The 25462-nt window shown below is 41.1% G+C and overlaps 1 protein-coding gene across 1 annotated transcript in view; it reads right to left on the reverse strand.

The window, feature by feature from the left end:
• SLC25A13 (solute carrier family 25 member 13) overlaps positions 1-25462 on the reverse strand; it is a gene marked incomplete at its 5' end in the record, with an annotated part of 203471 nt that overhangs the window by 152304 nt on the left and 25705 nt on the right. The window contains 2 exon segments of the mRNA XM_082662488.1: positions 5925-6067; positions 18646-18699. Coding sequence (XP_082518614.1) covers positions 5925-6067; positions 18646-18699 — 197 coding nt within the window.

Below are 25462 nucleotides of genomic sequence, written 5' to 3' on the forward strand. Positions count from 1 at the left end.
CCCACCTCTTGTCACCTTCCCAACTCCCATGGCTCAAGTGTCACTCAGTGGAAGTCTTTCCTGACCTCCCAGTTGGCATGAAGCCCCCTTTGCTATCTCTCACACCATGTCTCTCCTACACAGCACCCATCACAACATCAGTTCACATTTATTTGTGCTTCTCTGATTAACACCTGTCTGCCGCACTAAATTAGAAGCACCAAGCAGGCAAGCACTTTTTCCCACTCGACATGGTATTCTGCACATACAGAACAGTGCCAGGCACAGAGATGAGGTTCTCAAACAGCTGCTGAATGACTGAGTGGACAGGCCTCCACAAGATTCTCCCAGCATGGAAGGCTGACCAAGCCACAACCTCATGAGTCATTAAATTAGCGTCAAGAGGGCTGCAGAAAAACAAGGTCCCTTTGCCAACAAGTCCATAAGTTCATGCAGTGCACAGGTGTTTTACCTCCACGCTAAAGATCAGCCCAACACTAAACAGAGCTGAAGCCTTCCAGAAAGGGCCATCCCTCAAGGAGACAGTCTACAGCAGGGGTCTCTGCCTGGAAAATGCCTGGTTCTAGCCAAAAGCTACTACTGAAAAAAAATGCTCCCTTTCGGTATTAGGCTGGTTGGTCTCTGTCCCCCCAAAATTCTTCACAACTACAGGCCTTCTCATTACCCAAAGAAAATACCTATGTGAGGGTACTCATTCCCTAGGGCTGCTACAATCACTGACCACAAAGTGGGTGGCTCAGCACAGCAGGAATTCGTCCTATCACAGTTCTGGGGACCAGACATCTAAAACCAAGGTGTCAGCAGAGCCATGCTCCATCCAAAGGGAGATTCTTTAGGGAAGAAGCATTCCTTGCCTCTTCCAGCTTCTGGTGGCCCCAGGTGTTCCCTGGCTCGTGACCCCATCACTCTAATCTCTGCCTCTGTGGTCACAATGCCTCCTGCCCCTGCCAGTGTTGTGTCCTAATCTCTTCATCTCAAGATCCTCAATTTAACCACATCTGCAAAGACACTCTTTCCACAAGGTCGCATTTCCAAATTCCAGGGATTATGATATCTTGGTATCTTCAGGTGGCCATAATTGAGCCTCCCACAATGAGCAACCTAGAATTTGAACTAAAGCTTCCATTTCCCAACACTCCTGGGCTTTCATAACGTAAGGGGGGCAAAAACTTCTCAGTACATTTACCTAAGTTTAGTCAACAAATTGATGCAAAACAGAGGCCAGATATTGGACTAGACACTGGAGATAGTAAAATATGCAGGACCTGGACCTTGGACTCAAGAAACCACAGCTGGGGGACCAGTACTTAACTAAAAATGAGTATTTCAAATCACCATGACATCTGGGCCAGCACAGCTGTCATTATTTTTAAATCCTAAAGTTGTCAATTTACAAATAGCTTTTTAAATTTTAATAAAGTTATACACTAAAATCCCTCTGGCTAGTCAAGCTAGGAGATCACACCCGAAAAGAGCCTGACCAGGCTAATGGCACGTCCTCCAGCACTTCCTCATTGTTCATTCAGCGTGTGCCGTTGTGCTTTTGTGGGCCACTGCGTGGCTTCTGTCATGTAATTTTTTCAAGGAACAGTAGTTGATTTGGGAGGATGATGTGTGACTTGTGGAAAGGTAAAGGAAGGGGAAATGAGGGCATTCACCATTTTACACTGAGAAAAGATGTATGATTATATCTATTTTTGAAGTAAATACTGTGGAGCTGCGTGTCAGGGTTAGGGAAAATAGCACAGGAACATCTGCATGGGTCTTAAACAGTGGTCCTATGCTACTAGCTCGGTCAGCTTAAATACCGGAGACAAGTTCTTCAATTGCTCAGTCCTTCTGGCAAGAATTATCACAATACATATGGTGAGCTATAAAATATTTCTACCCTTAGACCCAGGAATCCCTCTCTTAGTTCTTTCTAAGGAAGTAATTAAACAGAGGGAAAAATGTCATATACATGAAGATATTCACTCCAATAGCATCTATTATAGAAAAGCAGAAACTGAAATAACTCTATAAGGGCATGATTTCATAAAGTATGGTATATTAATCTGACAGAAAATGATGAAGCTATTTAACACTGTTCATATGAACAGCATATGGAAATACGAAAATTGATACAGTCGAAAAGATTATAAAAGAGAATTACAATTAAAATGAATTCAAATTATGAAAAACATTGATACAGGTTAACAAATTATGGAAGATACTAAAAAATTCAAAATATCTGTGGCAAGCTGAGAAGGTTATGGGTGATGGTTTTCCCTTTTCCCTGAGCTATGCACTGTCAATACTGCACAAAAAAAAAAAAAAGAAAGAAAAGTTAGTCATAGGGCAAAGGATTGAGACCATTTAAGATTTTCTCTGTCACAGTAAAATGCTAAGGTTTAAGATAATAAAAAATCATAAAGAAAATGTCAAGTTAAAGAGGATTGTGAGATTATGAGAGAAGAGGCAGCTCAGAACAGTGGGAAGGCCTAGGACTAGAGCCAGACAAGCCTGGGCACCTTTTGGTAGCAAATTGCTTGATCCCTCAGTTCTCATCTGGGGAATCAGGAAAAGAAAGCCAACGTTTCAGATTTGTTATAAACTCTTGAAAAAACATACATGTTATGTTACTTTATATATGTTAAATGCATGTTACATTGTTGATGTCTAATGAATTTAAGCCTCTATTTTTGAAGAGTATATGTAAAAAGAAATAGGAAAAGCATGTGTGTTAATGGGGGTGGGATGGAAAGGAAGCAAAGTACATTACAAGATACAATTATACAAAATTAATGCATCTAGGAACCAAAATGTTCACTGAAAGAAAGAGATACAAAATAGAAGAGAAGGAAAACTCCTGTAAATGTTCAATTTAAATAGAAAATATCATTATGAACTTTTTAAAAGTATATTTCCCAGCTCTTTCCACTGAAAAGTTACCCTGGTAACAATGAGCCAGTGCTTAGCTCCTTGTTTCCAAGCACCAGTCCCAAACGAAAGGAACCAGGACTTCTTTGAGAAAAGAGTAATTTCCCGGTCAGAAGCAGGACAAATCCAAAGCGAGCCTGGAACATCTTATTTACCAAAAGCAAAGAGTACTCAAAGGCTGAGGGTACAAGCCAGCTTAAAGGGACTCCCACTGACCTCACTGGGACAATCTGAACAACTCAGAGAACACAGCAATAGATTATAATGGACTGAATTTAAAATAAAGAATTCCATGAGTTTATACTGATATAAAAAATTAAGAGAGAAAGAAAAGGCAGTGAAGAAAGCTTTTCTTTACTGAAGAATGGCAGACAACAAATAGAGGACAAACAAAGAGTTAGAAAAATCACTACTTTTCAAACATCAATGTAATAACTGATTCAGAAAAGGATCACCATGGATGCCAAAACGAGTGGGTCAAAGGCTGCTTGGAAAACAGGATACCCATGGTGTCATCAATGCCGGGACGAGGTACCTCCTGAGGAGATACAAAAGGTAGTAGAATCTTTCCTAACCTGCACCCAAAATCTATCATGAATCCAAGTCATGAGGAAACAATCAGACAAGTCCAGAATGCGGGACCTTCAACGAAATAACTGGACCTGGGTTTTAAGTCAATTTCATGAAAGAACAATAAAAGGCAAGGCTCTGTTCTAGATTAAAAGATATACAACAACTAAATGTAATACAAGAACTTTGATTAGATCCTGGATTTAAAAAACAAAAAGCAATGAGCCATTTGAGGTGGGGAGTGAGGGGAGAGATCTGGTACATTTTTAAATAGACTGGATATTATATATTTCACACCATTGTTAATCCTCCTAAGTATGATAATGGTAAGAAGAATGTTCTTATTCTTAGAAGACAAACACTGAAGTATCTTGATGCCTGCAATTTATAGTTAAATGGTCCAGCCAAAAGAGGAAATGTGTGTGCATGTGTAGAAAGTGTACGTGTAAAAAAAAAAAACAAGAAAGAAAAAGGCACACAGGTGTTAAAAATGTTAACAGTCGGGCTTCCCTGGTGGAGCAGTGGTTGACAGACCGCCTGCTGATGCAGGGGACATGGGTTCGTGCCCCGGTCCGGGAGGATCCCACATGCCGCGGAGCGGCTGGGCCCGTGAGCCATGGCCGCTGAGCCTGAGCGCCCGGAGCCTGTGCTCCGCAACGGGAGAGGCCACAACAGTGAGAGGCCCGCATACCGCCAAAAAAAAAAAAAAAAAATAGTTAACAGTCAATCTAGATGAAAGGTATCTATTGGGCATTCACTGAATTCTTTCAATTTCCTGTAGCTTAAAAATTTTAACTATCAAATAAGAAAAAAATGATCTTAAACATTGAGTCTGATAATTCATATTGCACATGAGCTTGGTCACACTTCTTCTGAATCTTGTAAGCACAGAGTATGTGGAAGCAACCAAACTTTACTCAAAAAAAAAAAATATATATATATATATTTGCTAGAATAAATCTATGTTCTGTCTAGCTTTAGCCTGAATGGACTACTGTGAAATATACCTCTGCCTCACCCTGCACCTCACCAGAGAGGTCCTGTGAGGGAAGGAAGACCTGCTCATACATGACATTTTCCTATCAAGCAAAGAATCCCACCTTGTGGGGGTAGAAAACAGAAGTAGCCCAAGTAACTGCTACTGGAACAGAGACAATATAATCCAGCAATCTGCCAGCATATTACAAGACGTATAACTGCCAATTTCCTCCGCACTCCCCTCTTTGCAAGACCTTCACTTTAGAGGAGGTTACTTCCATGCATGATGGAACAACAGGTGCATAAGCAAGAAAAGGAAGGTGCTGGTAAAACTGAGGGCATTCGCACTGCAGCGCTGGAGTTTACTTTGTTTGCATCTCAAACCCATGCATGCGGGAAAATCAGACACAGGACCGACAGAGAATGTTCAAAGCTAAAGAACACCACCCCAGAATGGCAGGTGGTTTAATCTATCAAAGCGGGTGCTGGCACGTGGCAAGGCCAGATGGCTGGATCTACTACAGTTTATATACAGAAGGCTACTTTTTATATATTATACTTGGTTATTAGGGGACACTGGCGGTCGTATTACCAATATTTCAAGAGTCCAAAATTTTGCACTTAATGGTAAAAGCCAACTGCATTCTTTTTGTTTTGTTTTGTTTTGTTTGCGGTACGCGGGGCTCTCACTGTTGTGGCCTCTCCCGTTGTGGAGCACAGGCTCCGGACGCGCAGGCTCAGCGGCCATGGCTCACGGGCCCAGTCGCTCCGCGGCATGTGGGATCCTCCCGGACCGAGGCAAGAACCCGTGTCCCCTGCATCGGCAGGCGGACTCTCAACCACTGCGCCACCAGCATTCTTATACAACTTAGGAATGACTCATTTTTAAAAATGTAAACAGAAAAGACTGGTAAGGGAAAAAAAATCCAAAGGCATTTTGCAAAGTGTCCTATTTAATTTTAGATGGTCCAGTGTCTCTCTTCCAGCTTGGGCAGAATGCCCTTCTTGGGGATTTGGAATCATTATTCTGTCTGTTAGATTTCGAGCATTTAATCATATGTGACATTTAAAAGTTACTTGAGCAGAGAGAAAGACTGTAGAAAAGTTCACAGAGCTACGTTTTAAATTTACTCACAATTTTTACAGTGGCCTTCAAAAATACCAATATACTACATACACTTGAGTACATCTTCACACCATTCAACTGCAAGAGTTGTGAAACTATAAACAGTTGTTTAAACTATGTCAAGAAATACACATATAGAATCCCCAACTGTGATAAGAACACTGAAGGAAATGTTAAGGGTATTATTTCTAAAATAACGTATTAATTGTAATAGGGAGAGAAAATGCTCTTAAGAGATGGGAAGGTAAACACTGACTTCCTAATCATTAAAGCAACAGAAAGCTGTTTCAAACAAAAAACAATTAAACGAGATAATTAAAAATAAACATACCCATCTTTGGTCTGATCCACCACACCACTTAAAAGTTCCACAGTCTTTGGATTAGGCTGGCTTCCTCCAAAAATATTCAAATATCGAATGACGAAGTCATTGGGAGACATGAAAAATTCACCATTTTTTTCAATGTTTGCATACTGTTTAAAAAGAGAGAGAAAATATATTTTGTTCTCAAAAGTATATAACCAATATGTGAAAAAGCGGAGAATATTCAATGGATAAAATATCAGACGTGACAATATACTCTTTACAAGGACAGTTATTTCCCATCGCTCCAAATAAAAAGCAAAACCCCATTAAGTTTGCCGAGTTTTATTTTTATACCAGCGGTTCTCAACTGCAGGCAGCTTAGCCTGACTGTCCAGCTTACATACACCAATGTCCCCAATAGCCAAGCACAACGCACAAGGACGAGCCTTCTCTGTACGTTACCTGACTTTCTGGGGTGGAGTTCTCTAGCTCTGAGCTGCCTCTGTTTTCGCGTTTCCTCACAGGGGACATCTGGCAGTGTCTGCTGACAATTCTGATTGTCATAACTTGGGGGGAGGGGCAGAAGCAGAAACTGGCATCTACTTGGTACAGGCCAGGGATGCTGTTAAATACCCACAGTGCACAGGACGACCCTCCACCCCAATAACAGAGTCACCCAGTCAACTGTCGACAGCGCTGAGCTTGAGAAACCCAGGTTTACAGAAATTTAGAAGGACAAATTTTGTCTTGTTCTTTAGCAAGAACATACAGTTGTTTTTTTTAAAAAAAAAGTAGAATTCTGAAATCATGAATGAAAACAACCCAATTCTTTTGCCCCCTTTCCTGTTTCAAAGGCAATAACGTTGGAAAAAAAAAAAAAGGATAAGCTGGAGAGCAAACTGTTAACAACATGGCTGCTGGGAGATTTTATGGAAGCAGGTCAGAAATGCTGCTGTGGTTAGTGTCCTCTCCATTCTACAGCAGAAATGGTTAACAAGAATAAGGTGGTTGGATTTCCCTGGTGGCCCAGTGGATAAGACTCCACACTTCCACTGCAGGGGGCACAGGTTCAATCCCTGGTCAGGGAAGTTCCATGTGCCGTGCAGTGTGGCCAAAAAAAAAAAAGAGATTAAGGTGGCATGTCATGCTTTTTCACAGCGTCCCCCCAGGTCTTGCCTGCAAGACGTTCCAGTTCACATAAGTGGAACCTGCTCATTTCTGTTCTGTGGAGGACCGGGGGCTGTGGGAAACGCTGAGAAACAACATGGGGGTCACACATATCCCTGTGGAGCAGGGGAGGGCCTCTTGATCCTTGGGATCAAACAGTGATTTGGGGGGTGGAGAGATGAGGACCATGAACTACAAGAAGAGAGCTAGTTGGGTGACAGCAGCCACAGTGATGGGAGAGCACAGTGAACAGAGGTGCAATGATAGCATCTCTGTTCCCTCTGTAACTGCAGTTAATCCCAGTTAAAACTGTTTTAAAAAGTCACTTGTCGGGGCTTCCTTGGTGGTGCAGTGGTTAAGAATCCGCCTGCCAATGCAGGGGACATGGGTTCGATCCCTGGTCCGGGAAGACCCCACATGCCGCGGAGCAACTAAGCCCATGCGCCACAGCTACTGAGCCTGTGCTCTAGAGCCCGAGAGCCACAACTACTGAAGCCCGCACACGTAGAGCCCATGCTCCACAAGAAGAGAAGCCACCGCAATGAGAAGCTCGCATGCCACAACTAGAGAAAACCCACGCACAGCAACAAAGAACCAATGCAGCCAAAAATAAATAAAAATAAATTAATTTTTAAAAAAGTCACTTGTCATTTCTACATTTCAGTCATTCCAATGTGGGATAAGCTCTTGGTTAGATACTCAGTTATGAGCTTTAGAGTCTGTCGGCCCTGGGCTGCAGAGAGCTCTGCTTCTGCCTCTGCCTCTAACCACCTGGAGGGCCTCAGGTAAGTAACTAAAGCTTTCTGGGCCTCTGGCTCCTCACCCGTAAAATGGGGATAACAACACTACCTGCTCTTAAGGTTGATACTAGAAATAAATGAACAATCATGTAACGCACTTAGCACAATGCCCTACACACAACAGGTATTTTATAAATGATCTAGATTATTGGTTTTTGTTTAACATTTTTTAGCACAGTACAAAAGAAAAGCTCAAAGACAGCCCACTAATCCTACTATTCTTCAGTTAGCAATGAATTTGGCTTTTTGCAAACGTAGAAGGATTATACTTTGATTTTCCTAACTGAGGCAAAATAAGACTGAAATATAAAGGAAATGTCACTTCTAATTACAGCAATCCTATGATTTAGAATTATACCTATGTTTGCTTATAGTAGTGAATAATTTATTTATTTAAAAACAGTTTAATTTATTTTAAAAAGTTTAACTCTTCTCCCATCAGTAGACATTATTAGATTACTGGATTATCTCCAGTTTTGGGTATTTTTTAAAAAGCTAGGGTAACCAGCTTTGTATGTAACATTTGTGCAAATTCCTGACAAATTTCAAAGGCTAGGCTCCCGGAAGAGAAATTGTTGAGTCAAAGGAGAGCATCTTTAAGGGTCTTGATACTTATTAACACACTGCTCTCCAGAAAGATTGTATCAATTACAGTCTCACCAACAGTGTGAGAACATAGCCTTTTCCCCCTTTGTCTATCATACTTGTTGTAAATATTTTTCGAGTTTAATATTTTTATATAATTGAGGCTGTAGATTTTTATCTCCTTTGCAATTTCTTCCATTACTTCTAAGTTCAGAAACTAGTTCTTCCTCATCTCAAGACTAAATATTCACCCACGTTTTCTCTTAGCTTTTCTTGAATAGGTTTATCTTTTACCTTTAAGTTTCAGTACATTATTGGTACTTTGTTTTTCTATGTGGTCTGAAAAAGTATCCTCCACCTTGAGTCTTTTCTACTTACTCTCTTGGTTGTCCTAGTATCATACATCAAATCATTCTCTCTTCCCCCATTTAGGATGTAATGTTTACCACATACTAAATTATCATATGGTCACCAGGGAAAGGCTTGGCAAGCAAGTCCATCTTCAGTACCACTTCTGATCGGTCGTCAATGGCTTCCTAAGGTCAAGATGTACTCTGACCAAACTCCATGGGAGAATGCCAGGATGGGCTGACAGCTCCTGTCATCACTACAGCAGGAAATGTTTCAGGTCTATCCTAGGCATTGACCTGTCTACTCTTGCAAGATTACATGCATCTTAATTGCTATAACTAGAGGGAAAGCTCTGCCAGGACAGGACTTTTCTCCTTTCTCACTGCTATATCCTCAAGTTCCAGACTGTCGCCTGGCAGAGAGTGAAACATGTTCAATAAATATCTGCCGAATGAATGTGAACTTACAAAACAGAAATAGAGTCATGGATGTAGAAAACAAACTTATGATTACCAAGGGGGGAACGGGGGCAGGGATAAATTGGGAGACTGGGATTGACATATACACACTACTATATATAAAACAGATAACTAATAAGGACCTACTGTATAGCACAGGGAACTCTACTCACTACTCTGTAATGACCCACATGGGAAAAGAATCTAAAAGAAGAGTGGATATATGTATATGTATAACTGATTCACTTTGCTGTACACCTGCAACTAACACAACATTGTAAATCAACTATACTCCAATAAAAATTAAAAAAACATTGCATTACTTTTCTCCTGCAAGTCTTCTTGGCCATAATCACTCTTTGATTTTTTTCCCCAAATGATCTTTAGAATCACTGTCAAGCTACCGACCCCTAAAAAAATTCCACTGAAAATGGAAATTAAAACTACAATGCGATACCACTACTCATACACAAGATAATTAAAAATAAATAACCAATGTTTGCAAAATGTGAAGCAAATGTAACTGGTGAAGCACTTTAGAAAACTGCTTGGCAATATCTACTATAACTGAACATACACGTAAGCAGAGACCCAGCAATTTCACACCAAAAAACAAAAACCCCATGCTTTAGCATTTTAATGTCCACAGCAATATTATTTTGATAAGTATGTTGTCATTTTGTTACTTGTTTTCTGGTTGTTTTGTATTATAGTTGTTCTCTGTTCTTTTCTTCTTCTTTTAGTCTTGTCCCTTGTTGTTTGATGATTTTCTTTAGGGATATATTTGTGTTCCCTTCTCTCTAGTTTTTGTGTATCTACTGTAGGTTTTTTGATTTGTGGTTACCATGGAGTTCATATATGTTGACCTATAACTATATCTACTTGTTTTCAACTGATTAAGTCATATAAGTTCAAACACATTCTAAAAGATCTACATTTTCTATTCCTCCCTGCCACATTTTGTTTTGAGGTCATATCTTACATCTTCATGTCTATCTCTTAACTGTTTATTGTAGTTTAGTTAATTTTACAATTTTTGGCTTCTAGCCTTTATACTGGCTTATTTAAGTGGCTGATCTACAGCCTTTACTATATACTTGCCTTTACCAGTGGGATTTTTCCCTTCCTGTAATTTCTTATTGGAGCTTTTTCTTTTTCATTTAAAGGCGACCCTTTAATGCTTCTTGTAAGGTCAATTTAGTATTGATGAACTCTTTTAGTTTTTGATTGTCTGAGCAGCTCTTTATTTCTCCTTCAATTTTGAATGATAATCTTGCTGGGTAGAGTATCCCAGGTTGTAAGTTCTTCCCTTTCGGCACTTTAAATATATCATGCCACTCCCTTCTGGCCTGCAAAGTTTCTGCAGAAAAATCAGCTGACAGCCTTATGGCAGTTCCCTTGAATGTGACTTTGTTTTTCTCTTGCTGCGTTTAAAATTCTCTACCTTTACCTTTTGCCATTTTAAGTGTATGTCTTGGTGTGGGTCTCTTTGGGTTCATCTTGTTTGGAACCCTCTGTGCTTCCTGTACCTGGATATCTGGGAAGTTTTCAGCCATAATTTCATCAAAGACCCTCTCTACTCCTTTCTCTTTTCTCCTTCTGGGACCCCTAAAATGCAAATGTTAGTACACCTGATGTTGTCCCAGAAGTTCCTAAAACTATCCTCACTTTTTACAATGTTTTACTTTTTGCTGTTCTTATTGGGCAATTTCCATTACTCTATCTTCCAGATCACTTATATGTTCTATATCACCTCATCTCTTGTTAATTCCCTCCAGTGTATTTTTTTTTCATTTCAGTTATTATATTCTCCAGTGCTGGCTGGTTCTTTTTTTATATGTTCTAGTTCTTTATTAAAATTCTCACTGTGTTCATCTATTCTTTTCCCCCGTTAAGAGTCTTAGTACTAATGCTTTGAACTCTTTATCAAGTAAATTACTTATCTCTGTTTCATTAGTGTTTTTTTCCAGGCTTTTTCCCTTGTTCTTTCATTTGAAACGTTTTCCTCTGTCTTCTCATTTTGTTTAACTTTCTCTGTCTCTATGAAATTAGGTGAAACAATTACCTCTCCTGGCCTTGAAGGCGTGTCCTTGGAGCATCCACATGCAGTCTGCACGTGCCCAGTGGCTTTGGTGGGACAGAAAGATCTGATGTGAGCACGGGCTGCGTCTTCTCCAGGGTGTACTGGCAGCTACCGCCTTGGTAGGAGGTGGAGCTGGAGTTGGAGGGGCTAGAGCCAGAGCCATGTGCAAGCCAGGGCTTCTCCGCTCAGTGGTCATCACAGCTCTATTGGGGGTGGGAGCTGGGTTTCTCTTGGGTATGACAGCAGTCTCTGCCTTGGTTTGGGACATGGCCAGGGCCTGAGGGCTTTAGGGGTGCCTTTCTGTGCGGGTTTCACTCTTTCCCCCATGTGTGTACCTTGGGTAGAGGCTGGATTGGGGCCAGAGGGGTTGGATCGGGGCCACAGCACTAAGCTGGTCCCACCCCACAGCAGCATTATTTTGAATAGTGAAGAAATGGAAAATAACTCAAATGTCAACAGTAGAATATTTAAATGAACTGTGGTATATTCACACAATGGAATAAATTAATACCAACTACACACGACAACATGCATGAATCTTACAAATAAAGCAGGAGTGAAAGAAACTAGACACAAGAATACATATTGTGTTATTCTATTTATATAAAGTTGAAAACCAGGCAAACTAATACATGGTGTCAGACAACTAGTTACTCTTGGAAGGAGCGGGTATTAACTAGGAAGGGCGTCAGAGGGCTTCTGAGGTGCCGGGCACCTGGGTGTACTCACTTTGTGAACATGCATGGAGCTGGACATTCATGATTTGTGCACTTCACTTAACCCTCAAGAAACAGTTGACATTTAAAAATCTCAGATATTTTACCTGCCTCATTTTTTTAGAGGTGATAAATCATCCCTTCAATGTAAGAACATGTTAATTTGGACACAAAGAACACAGTTTTCTGCAGTTTTAAAAATCAGCTCATCACCAAGGCTGGGGTGGTCTGCCTGTGATTAAAGTAAACATGTCAAAGGTTTTCCTTAGATTGATGGAAAGAGGGTCCCTGTCAGGGGAGTGGACTATACCTTACAGCTACCACATCTTTGAAATGTTATTTAATCCTTCTTTGGTAATAGATTTTACAAATGACCTGAAGCTTCTCTCCCTTACAATTTTTGGAAGTTTTAATATGATTAAACATATATACTTATAAAATGGGAAGGCTTTTAGGATTCCTTGCACAACCTAGTATAATACTAATTGTGACGGTTAATTTTATGGGTCAACTTGACTGGCCAACAGGTGCCCAGATTAATCACTGTTTCTGGGTGTGTCTGTGAAGGTGTTTCTGGATGAGAGTGACATTTCAATCTGTGGCCTCAGTAAAGTGGATTTTCCTCCCCAATATGGATGAGCTTCATCCAATCCATTGGGGACCGAATAGAATAAAAGGTGGAGGAAAGAAAAATTCACACCTTTTATCCTTCCCCATTGCTTGAGCTGGGACCTGTCTTCTCTGGCCCTCAGACTGGGATTTACATCATCAGCTACCCTGGTTCTCAGGCCTTCAGACTGGGACTGAATTACAACACAGGTTTTCCTGGGTCTCCAGCCCGCAGACAGTATATCATGGGACCTCTCAGCCTCTAAAATGGATGGTGTGAGCCAATTCCTCACAATAAATCTCATTAGATAGATAAATAGCTAGAGCTAGAGCTAGAGATATCTCCTACTGGTTGTTTCTCTGGAGAACCCTGACTAATAAGCCAACTGTCAACATGAAGACGCACCACCACACCCAATGAATACAGTAGCAAAGGAAAGGAATGTGTCACTACACTGTATGCTCAGAGGCCAGGGGGCCTAACTGGCCTGCTCACCACTGGTTAAACAAAATAGTCTATCAACTGTGAACACACCAGAACTATAATCATCCAGCCACCCATGTTTGCCACAAATCATTCACATCTGAGGGCTGAAGGGCAAATTCTCCTTGACTGTTTTCTAGCCACAGAGAAATGCTGTGCACACCTGATCACTACGTCTGACCATTCTTCACCCTGATTCCCTGTTATAGGGGTGGAATAAAGTATAATTAAGAATTTGCATATGGATCAAGTATTTTATGTTATTAAGGAATTACTATTAATTTCATTAAGTGCACAGTGATATATATTATGGCCATGAGGGAAACTGTTCTTATTATTTGGAGCTGTATGCCAAAGTATTTCGGCTGAATCATGGTGACAGCTAACTTACACTGAAATATATCATTAAATACATATATGAAACTATATGACAGATATTAATTTAAATTAAGTGGTGGTTATGTGGGTGTTTACTGTACTACTCTATTTTCTGTATATTTGTAAATTATAACAAAAAATTTTAAATACAATTATCACAAAGTTAATACAGAAAAATATGTTACTGTTGATAAAAATTTAAAAGAAGATACAATTTTTCAACTAACAAGTTGGCAGAAAGGTTTTTTACTGCTGCTGCTGTATTTTTTTAAATAATCTGAGTTGACGTCATAATGTGGAGAAATGAAAACTTCCATACTCCCAAAAACGTGTACTGATACAATCTTCTTGAAAGGCAGTCTGCCAAGAACCAAAAGCCTTAAAGTGTTGTAAAGTGTTGTAAACCCACTCTTTAATCCAACGATGCCACTTCTATGAATTTATCCTAAGAAAATGCTAGCTATATGCAAAAATGTAGTTTCAAGGGTATTCATTACAGTGCTGTTAATGACAGCAGAGAAGACAACTAAACATCCAATAATAGGGAGTGGCTAGATAAATTATGGTAAAACAGCCATATACAGTAATATGATAGCAATAAAAATAATGCAGAAATGCTTTCAATTATAGGAAAAGGTATTCATAACATCTTAGGTGAGGGAAAAAATGGATACAAAATGGTATTTCCTGTTAAGGAAAATAATTATATTCATATACAGAGACAAAGAAACAGGGAGAGGGAAATGGATACATGTATATATAAACATATAGACATAAATATATATGGATCACAAGTTACATTTCTTTATACACATCTGCCTTTTAAATTTTCAAAACATAGGAACTGTTTTGTCATAAGAAAAAAGTTTTTCAAAGAAGGAATTATTTTTCCAATTTTGCCTACAAACATTTTTTAAAGTATATATTATGCTTTTGTTGACAAAGAATAAACGATCGGTCATTTTCAACCAAATGGTCCTTCAAAATGTCTTTAACTTGCCCGTTCTCCATTCTCCCTGCTACCAAAACCCTCATCAAGTTATTAGGGTCTCACACCACAATTACATCCGTCGCTGCCTAACCCATGGTCTTGCTGCACCAATCAAATCTCAGACCCACACTCCATGTCGCTGGATAACTCAGAAAACCTTCAATGGCTTCCTATTCTTTAGCAGAAATAGCAAACTCCCAATTCTCTTTCTAATTTTGTCACCCACACACTGTAATACTTGGCAGACTCCTTGGCACAGAGTTGAATTTAAATAAACATTTGAAGAATGAGCAGGAATCCTTCAATCTGGAGGCTGTTTGCTCCCAAACCCACCTCCAGGCCTTCCCTTCAATGTGGTCCTGTTTCCCAGAAGCCTCGGCTGCCCTCCTCAGTGCCTGCCCAGCTCCCACGCGACCCTGGGGCTCCACAAATTCCCTCTCCAAGGAGCCTTCTCTGACCTCTCCCCACCACAGGGACTGCTCCCTCCTCCCATTTCCTGTGGCATTTGCTTTAACCACAAAAGTGACCCTTGACTGTGCTGACTTAAGATTTTTTTTTACCTTCTGCATGCCTGTAAATCTGGTCTCCTTTTTCTGCACATCCCACTCACTGCGAATTTCCATGGGGTTTTATTTAAACTGTAAGCACTCAAATACACACCTGTTTAACATGAAGCAGCACGGAAAGTGTTAGGCAGAGGAAAACCCCACGTCAACGTTTAGGTTAGAAACAAAACTGACTACACCTAGACCTCAACTTCTACATCCAGACAAAACATTACCGGCCACATATCACTAGAAAAGCCTGCATAAAAAAATTCAAACACCTTAGGCTGGGGATGCTTTATGCCAAGTTCCACCCTGCCTACCATTCTAGTACCATTGCCTAAGCCCCTATGCTGCAGGCCACTGCCACACCTGGAGCTCTTAGAGCTCTTTGCTTTGGTCATGCTATTGCCTTTGCCTGGAACGGTCTTCCTTTGCTCCACAACCCTCCTCCACCTTCTCCATCTGATAAATACCAGCTCAAATATCACCACCTCCCGCAACTTTTAATGACCCTCTCTAGGAAGATGTAATTAGCCCCACATCATCTCCCTGCTAATTAATGCTACATAATGCAGATCAACCATATTATTTTTTTACACTTAAACACACACACAGTGAGATAGTTAAGGGCAGGAGCCATGATTTATGCATCTTTATATCCCCAACACCTGACACTGTACTTAACATACAGTAAGCAGCTTCAAAAAACGAAGTGGAATTGATTTTAACTCTTTTCAAAAAACTAAAATAAGCCAGAATTGGGCCCATTTTAGCCCACCAGGACCCCTCTTTCCTTATCTGTTTTGGTTCTGCTAGCTCTCTCTGCTCTTCACAGCTGCCACTCCCCTGTTACCAGCACATCTGGTCCAAAGGGTACAGTGAAGCTTCTCTCCACCTCCCCTAAGCTACAGAAGAATCATCTAACTAGTTTAGCAGAGAGAAAGTTGGGATATTTACAAATAAGGAAAGTCAGGAAAGAGTCATAGAAAGTCAGCAAAGCAGTCAGGTTTACAGCATGCTCACTGCTGATCCGCGCTTAACTGAAAAGCCCAGCCCCAGCAGAGACACGCCTGGTCCAGCCTCCAGGCGCCTCTCTCCCTATTCTTCCCCCATAACAGCGTCTGCGGCAGAGGGTAAACAAGAGCTCCTCAGCGTGCGGAGCCAAGGTGGATTTGTGTTGGTACCACACTACCCAAGCCTGATGAGATCATCCGAACCTCTGCCAGATCCACAATCCCTTCCAGAAACTGCTGACCACTGTTTTCTTCGGGGACAGTTGCCCCACATCATCCTCTCGGACTCTAAGTCATATGGAACTCTCACTCAAAAGCCACGTAGTCCCAGCCACGCCAAGAGAAGGCAGCACTCCCCTATCTGGTCCCAAAGGTTCCAGCCCAGCCTTCCGGCCCGCTGACGCAGAAGCCCCACAGGTGGCTCTCCAGAACTCTGCAGGGACTGCTACCCTGCTTGGGTCTACCTGACCAATCTCATTTGTCTGCAGTAAAGACTTGCCTGCTACTGAGATGTGGCAGCTGGAAAAAAGATACGTTGTTCCAAAGCAGAATCTTAACCCAGCCTCACCAGCCACCACGTGCCATCAAAGGGTGGGCACGGCTTTTACATGGAGCCTTTGCACTGGATCACATCAAAAGACCAGTAAGTACCCAAGATGCACCATCTCCTGAGACACTCTAAGTTGTTCCCATTTCCCGCCAGAAGGATGCCCACAGCTATTGCTGGTTTAGAAGATGGGAAGTACACAGATCCTGAGTTCAAGGAATGATGATGACTTTGCCAGCTAGAGTTAACCAGTTGTATGCATCTCTCTAGGCTCCTTAGCAACCCACTCACGTGCTCTTCTGCAAGTGGTCTTCCAGAATTACCTCATGAGAGTAGACCTTAAATACATACCTTTAAAATGTCTATGGTTCACTCATACACACCTCAGCCCAATCGTGGGGGGCCCAACGTGCACAGCAACAAACACTAGTCTAGGTGAGAAGGAAATGTGTTTCTGTTTTCTGGACTTTCGTTATCCAGAATTCTTTTCCACCTTAGAATCTCTACACTGTATTGACCTTTCTGGGCAAAAAACAAATTTATAAAGAATTCTGCTTTCTTATATATAATACAATCCACCTTATACATTTTTTTCTCATATTTTGCTCATATTTTTAACCATTTTCTCTTGGAGTCCGTCTCTTTTTTTGAATTATTTAATTTCAAGCATTTACTGAATCGATATCTGATGCACATCACGTGCATATCTAACGCATATCACTTTCAAATAAGTTTTTTCATTGAATCTTTACAAATTTTTATGACATTATGAAAATGTTCATATATCAATATACACAAAGTAGATTGAATAGTATAATAAACCCAATATTCCATTTCCCAATTGCAAAAATTACCATCATACTGCCCACTTATTTCTCCTACCTCACCAAAACTGGGTTATTTAAAAGCAAATCTCAGATATCATAATCTCATCTGTAAATACTTCAGTGTACATCTCTACATGAAAAAGACTCTATAGTTCCCATATTCGGAATACCATTACCTGGCCTAAAAAATCAATTAATAACAATTCTTTAATATCAAATAATCCTATCAGTATTCAAATTCCTTGATTCCTCAATTTTTTAATAGTGACACAGTTTGATGAGGAAAGTGATGCTCACAGAATTAATAACTTCCTAAGCCATATATCTGACACACAGCAGTACAATAAGTTTCTCACTTGAAGGCTTGATCCTCTTTATATATAGCACAGCTACCTTTTCACCATGTTTAGAAAAGGTCCACGTATATATTTTTTAAAATTTTCTTTACAAAAGTGGCCTTTTCTTTCTTTTTTTAGTACTTCATTGCCAGTTAAATAACCTTAAAAGTGGTCCAGTGTTTGGGACCTGAGGTAGGCTTTCATTAGAGTATTAATCACTCAGTGCCTAATATCACAAAGTAGGTGCAAGCGTAAGAAACTAAGGAAGTAAACTTGTGTGCTGTCTGTTGTGATGTAGTATCTACTATTACTCATACTGGGGCCTCCTCAAGGGCACCACAGTTGAAGTAAAATGATATGATGAAGATGATGATGATAAGAGCAACAACAATGCTCTAGAGAGAGACAAGGCTGGTCCCCTTTGGATGAAAGAAGGATTACTAAGATGTTTACGAAGAGCTTTAAACTTCTTAGGAGGAAAAATATTAGTATCATCAAACTGCACAAGTCAACCCTGGAAAGGTAAATGGGTTGTGAGACTAAATCCCTCCCCACTCCGGAACAGCCCCCCCCCCCCCCCCCCGGGCAACTCTGTTTCAATACCTAATACCGTGTGAGACAAAAGAAAGTAAAACATAAACAATGCAGCCATCACAAACAGTCGCCTACAAGTACCTGATACATTTTTAAAAATAGATATAACTGTAAAGGATCTCTTTTACACGTCTTAAGATACTTTGCGGGATTTTTTTTTAAATATAACAATGAAATTAAGAGCTGCCCCAAAATAATCTTCAAAGTTACAGAACACAAATCAAACAAAAAACAAAACAGATTCCTTTATACTGACCTTCAAAAATATTGTTCTAAGTTCGGCTGGATCTGCTCTCTTGGTTAAAGCCACCTATAAATAAACATAAAAATGTTTGTATTATTAGAACAAAGCTGAGAAATCAAGCTAGCAGACGGAAAGAAAATAAACTCCAGGTTAGAAATCAGTGGATTTCATTTTTACACTTAAAGCACTAAATTTCCCCATAGCATAAACTACTCTCTGGATTTTAAATTAAGACTCCTTATGTGGCTTCTAGAATGATAACATTCCGTGCAAGAAACCAGTAAAGCTCCTAATATGTAGTGTTTAATATATACCATTGTTTTTCCAAAATGAGTAAGAAAAAAAGAAAAGTTGAAACAGATTTGTAACCACCTGGCATTTTAAACTACACTCCAGAGTGACCCACACCTTTCATAGGCCAATATTAAAGTACAACTTGTTCGTTAACTATGTAAGAGAACATAGTTCTTAGAGAAGTTAGTGAGCAAGGCAAACAATATTAACATAAGGGAATTACTTCCCACAGTTCCACAATGGACAGGTGTGAATGCCCAGCTATCTGGTCATGCCAAGCAGTCTCCTCCTCTCCCCTACTTTTAAGAAACCAGAAGTCTCCAATTATACAGCACTGAGAAATATAACCACTGTTTTGTAATAACTTTAAACGGAGTATAATCTATAAAAAATGTTGAATAGCAACGCTGTACACCTGAAACTAATAATGTAAATCAACTATACTTCAACGAAAAAAAAAAGCCTAAGTCTCCATATGTATGACTATTATTTACCACATTCTAGAATACAAGGGGCTATGGTTAGCTTTCAGAGCAAAGTCTGACAGATTAGCTCAGAATAGGTGTTGTGCTTAATTCTCCAGCCCACAAAGTCCAAAAACATCATTGGGGAAAAAGAAGACAAACTTGAATATGGCTGCCCCAGGCCAACACAAAAGAGTCCTTATGTGGAACCAAACAGTAGGCTTATTCAGCGTCCCATCACCCCATCCTGCTGGCAAAAACCGTCAGGAGACTGAGTTCTCACCAAGCACAGCGTCACCCCACGATACAGCCAAGGAGGGGTTCCTGGAACCACCCCAATACTGGAGCCATGTCGCTATCCATGGGGAGATTTATGCAAATTGTTCTAAATCCTTTCTGTGTGTTTGCAAAGGCTCTTCTGAGACCTTTGGACAATGGGTTCTCTGTCTCGAAATATGTAACTGCCTGAGCTTCTTGGCCTGCCACTGTCAGGAATAATTTTATTAACTAATCACTGGAATAGGAGAGGTAGTTTTCCTGAAACCAGTTAGTTGGTCACCTTGTTTCCCAAAGCAAGACTGATAACTCTTAACTTCAGCTGAGTACTTGTAACCACCAATGCTATTTTTATCCAGAAGAATTTGTAATCTCTTTAAAATCCTCAATTAGTGAGTGTTCTTTGCTGTTCAATTAACGAGAAGAAAAGAGACTGCTAACCAACCTATGATTGATGATAGTGCTAAGAGTCTCAGAAGATTCCCTCCCTTTGGGTCTATATTCTGAGAAAGGTGGCGTAGGACAAACACTATTGGAGAAGATGAGCCAGCATGAAATGCCTCTATCCTCTCCTTTAAGAGCAAAGAAATTCCCTTCGAGTTCTACATCTCAAGACCGTAACAGTTTTTTAAAAGGCCTATGGTGACCCTCAGCACTTAATTGGGTTTCCTTTTAAAAAAGCAAAGGTAAGTTTCCACAAAGTGAACTATTCTTGCTCCATCTGAATAACACATCCTTTAAAATCAAATTAATTCACCATGCCACATACTTCATAAAGCCTTCCCTGGGCAACACAGTTTCAGAGTGAACTTCCCCCGCCCTAAACTCCCACAGCGTTCTTTTACTTACTAATCCCAAAATGCACCACCAGGACTACACCTCTGTGAGAGGAAGAAAGCTTTCACTCTGTAACTCTCCCAGGGTGGAAGGCACAGGACAAAACAATCCATATAGTGGCCCAGCACTTTTAAGTCAGGTCACCTGATGTGTACAGAACACTTCATAGTTACAGTTAAGTTACAGTTACACTTAAGTTACAGTTAGACATGCCAGCGTTCTGAAGGGGTACTGAGATGGAGTCTACCTGGTGGCAAAACCAAGAGCTAGCAAGTTCTGTGAACTGGAAAAAGGGAGCCAAGAAACGTAGCCTCCCTTTTTAAGCCAACTCAGAACACCTGCTCAGCAAGTGCACGTTGCATCACCTGACAATCCTTAGTTCATTGGGCTTCTCAGAAGATTCATGAAACTCTAGATTTTTTCCAAAAGGCTGATTTTCATTGTTTTATATACATGTATATATTTCTCATATACTAACAGCATGTAAATATTTACAGATACTATTCTTACAATCTGATTGCCTGATTTGCTTTATCATTACTCTTCTGAATTTGCGTTTATAAGAATAGATGCCACCATTAAAACAAAATATTTATATCAAGAGATTTAAATAAAGTAATTTTCAAACATAGGAAGTAAATCACCGAGAAGAAAAAGGATTATTGGCAGATGACTATGAATTACCACCATTTACTACTTAATTCAATAGAGAATTTTATACAGAAGCATATAACATTCACACCAAGTGGAGGTTAAGGGAGAAGGGGGGGAGAACTGGAAAAACTATGCAGTATATGTTTTTCCATAAACTGGGAGAATTTAACCTTTGTTTAAAGACAGTATAGAAATTTCAGGTCAATTCCCCAAATCTATGTTCCACGGGGCAGAATCTGAAGAACACTGAATATGTAAAATTTTTGATAAGAGAAACATTATAAATAACAGCAACAGCATTTGCAAAACACATATACTAGCTAGGTACATCCCAAATACAAAAATAAAAACAGCCAAAAATAACATAACTTCAATGACTGGTTTAAAAGGGGGGCAGTGGGAAGTATGGCAAGGAAAACCAGAGAGATAAAGTGTGAATTCTGTGCTCTGCAAGTGAACCTTGACTGATACAATCAGTAACTCTAAAAGAAATTCCCCCAAAACACAGTTACCATTAACTGGAGAAGAAAAAAAGAAAGAGAGGTCTCATCACATTTAAGAAAAATAATTCTTCATTGACTTCACTGAGTCACTCATTCCTCATCCTACAGTTTCCCTACATTCTAATAAATGAAAAGCAGATCCGAGCTTCAAGAAGGCAGAAGAGTAAGACGTGGAGATCACGTTCCTCCCCACAAATACATCAGAAATACATCTACGTGTTTAACAACTCCTACAAAACACCTACTGAACGCTGGCAGGAGACCTCAGACCTCCCAAAAGGCAAGAAACTCCCCCATGTACCTGGGTAGGGCAAAAGAAAAAAGAATAAACAGAGACAAAAGAATAGGGACGGGACCAGCACCAGTGGGAGGAAGCCGTGAAGGAGGAAAGGTTTCTACACACTAGGAAGCCCCTTCGCGGGCGGAGACTGCGGGTGGCGGAGGGGTGGGAGAAGCTTCAGAGCCACGGAGGAGAGCACAGCAACAGGCGTGCGGAGGACAAAGCGGAGAGATGCCCGCACAGAGGACTGGCGCCGACCAGCACTCACCAGTCCGAGAGGCTTGTCTGCTCACCCGCCGGGGCGGGCGGGGCTGGAACCTGAGGCTCGGGCTTCGGTCGGAGCGCAAGGAGAGGACTAGCAGCGTGAACACAACCTGAAGGGCTTAGTGCACCACGGCTAGCCGGGAGGGAGTCCCGGAAAATGTCTGGAGCTGCCGAAGAGGCAAGAGACTTTTTCTTGCCTCTTTCTGTTTTGCAGTGCACGGGGAGCGGGGGATTAAGAGCGCTGATTAAAGGAGCTCCAGAGACTGGCGTGAGCCGCGCCTAAGAGCGCGGACCCCAAAGCCGGGCATGAGACGCTAAGGCTGCTGCTGAAGCCACCAAGGGGCCTGTGTGCGAGCACAGGTCACTCTCCACACCGCCCTTCCGGGGAGCCTCTCCAGCCCGCCACTGCCAGGGTCCCGGGATCCAGGGACAACTTCCCCGGGAGAACGCACGGCGCGCCTCAGGCTGGTGCAACATCATGGCGGCCTCTGCCGACGCAGACCCGCCCCGCACTCCGTGCCCCTCCCTCAGAGGCTCGCCGCGCACTACGGGCCCCTCCCCCGCAGGCTCGCCATGCACTCCGTACACCCCCCCCCCCCCCCCCCCCCCCCCCCCCGCCTGAGTGAGCCAGAGCCTCCGAATCAGCTGCTCCTTTAACCCTGTCCTGTCTGAGCGAAGAACAGAGGCCCTCAGGCGACCTACACGCAGAGGCGGGTCCAAATCCAAAGATGAATCCCGGGAGCTGTGTGAACAAAGAGAAAGGGAAATCTCTCCCAGCAGCCTCAGGTGCAGCGGATTAACTCTCCACAATCAACATGAGGTACCTGCATCTGTGGAATACCTGAATAGGCAACGAATCATCCCAAATTGAGGAGGTGGAGTTTGGGAGAAACGATATACATATGTTTTTCTCTTTTTCTCTTTTTGTGAGTATGTGAATGCTTCTGCATGTGATTCTGTCTGCATAGCTGTGCTTTTACCATTTGTCCTAGGGTTATGTCTGTCCATTTTTTTGGTTTTTCTTGGATTCTTTAGTATAGTTTTTAGCGTTTGTTATCATTGGTGGATTTGTTTTTTGGTTTGCTTGGTCTCTTCTCTCTTTCATTCTTTCTTTTATTTCATTACTTTAAATTTTTTCTTAATAATTATCTTTTATTTTTTATTTTAATAACTTTATTTTTTCTTTCTTTCCTTTTTTCTCCCTTTTATTCTGAGCCGTGTGGATTACAGGGTCTTGGTGCTCCGGCTGGGCGTCAGGCCTGTGCCTCTGAGGTGGGAGAGCCAAGTTCAGGATATTGGTCCACAAGAGACCTCCCAGCTCCATGTAATATCAAATGGCAAAAGTCTCCCAGAGATCTCCATCTCAACCTAAGACCCAGCTCCACTCAACGACCAGCAAGCTACAGTGCTGGACACCGCATGCCAAACAACCAGCAAGACACGAACACAACCCAGCCCATTAGCAGAGAGCCTGCCTAAAATCATAATAAGGTCACAGACACCCCAAAACACACCACCAGATGTGGACCTGCCCACCAGAAAGACAAGATCCAGCCTCAGCCACCAGAATACAGGCACTAGGCCCCTCCACCAGGAAGCCTACACAACCCACTGAACCAACCTTAGCCACTGGGGGCAGACACCAAAAACAACGGGAACTACAAACCTGAAGCCTGCTAAAAGGAGACCCCAAACACAGTAAGTTAAGCAAAATGAGAAGACAGAGAAACACACAGCAGATGAAGGAGCAAGGTAAAAACCCACCAGACCAAACAAATGAAGAGGAAACAGGCAGTGTACCTGAAAAAGAATTCAGAATAATGATAGTAAAGATGATCCAAAATTCTTGGAAATAGAATGGAAAAAATATAAGAAACGTTTAACAAGGAACTAGAAGAACTAAAGAGCAAACAAAAAATGATGAGCAACACAATAAATGAAATTAAAAATTCTCTAGAGGGAATCAATAGCAGAATAACTGAGGCAGAAGAACGGATAAGTGACCTAGAAGATAAAATAGTGGAAATAACTACTGCAGAGCAGATTAAAGAAAAAAGAATGAAAAGAATTGAGGACAGTCTCAGAGACCTCTGGGACAACATTAAATGTACCAACATTCGAATTATAGGGGTCCCAGAAGAAGAAGAGAGAAAGAGAGGGACTGAGAAAATATTTGAAGAGATTATTAGCTGAAAACTTCCCTAATATGGGAAAAGAAATAGTTAATCAAGTCCAGGAAGTGCAGAGAGTCCCATACAGGATAAATCCAAGGAGAAACACGCCAGGACACATTTAATCAAACTATGCAAAATTAAATGCAAAGAAAAAATATTAAAAGCAGTAAGGGAAAAACAAATAACATACAAGGGAACCCCCATAAGGTTAACAGCTGATCCTTCAGCAGAAACTCTGCAAGCCACAAAGGAGTGGGAGGACATATTTAAAGTGATGAAAGGGAAAAACCTACAACCAAGATTACTCTACCCAGCAAGGATCTCATTTAGATTCGATGGTGAAATTAAAACCTTTACAAACAAGCAAAAGCTAAGAGAACACAGCACCACAAAACCAGCTTTACAACAAATGCTAAAGGAACTTCTCTAGGCAGGAAACACAAGAGAAGGAAAAGACCTACAAAATAAAACCTCAAACAATTAAGAAAATGGTAATAGGAACGTACATATCGATAATTACCTTAAATGTAAATGGATTAAATGCTCCCACCAAAAGACATAGACTGGCTGAATGGTTAAAAAAACAAGACCCATCTATATGCTGTCTACAAGAGACCCACTTCAGACCTAGGGACACATACAGACTGAAAGTGAGGGGATGGAAAAAGATATTCCATGCAAATGGAAATCAAAAGAAAGCTGGAGTAGCAATTCTTATATCAGACAAAATAGACTTTAAAATAAAGATTATTACAAGAGACAAAGAGGGACACTACAAAATGATCAAGGGATCAATCCAAGAAGAAGATATAACAATTGTAAATATTTATGCACCCAACATAGAAGCACCTCAAAACATATGGCAAATGCTAACAGCCATAAAAGGGGAAATCGACAGTAACACAATCGTAGTAGGGGATTTTTTAAAAATCAATTATTTATTTATTTTTGGCTGTGTTGGGTCTTCGTTTCTGTGCGAGGGGTTTCTGTAGTTGCAGCGAGCGGGGGCCACTCTTCATCGCGGTGCGTGGGGCTCTCACTGTCGCAGCATCTCTTGTTGCAGAGCACAGGCTCCAGACGCGC

The sequence above is a fragment of the Grampus griseus genome (assembly GCF_964374135.1).
Source record: "Grampus griseus genome assembly, chromosome: 9".
Taxonomy (NCBI): domain Eukaryota; kingdom Metazoa; phylum Chordata; class Mammalia; order Artiodactyla; family Delphinidae; genus Grampus; species Grampus griseus.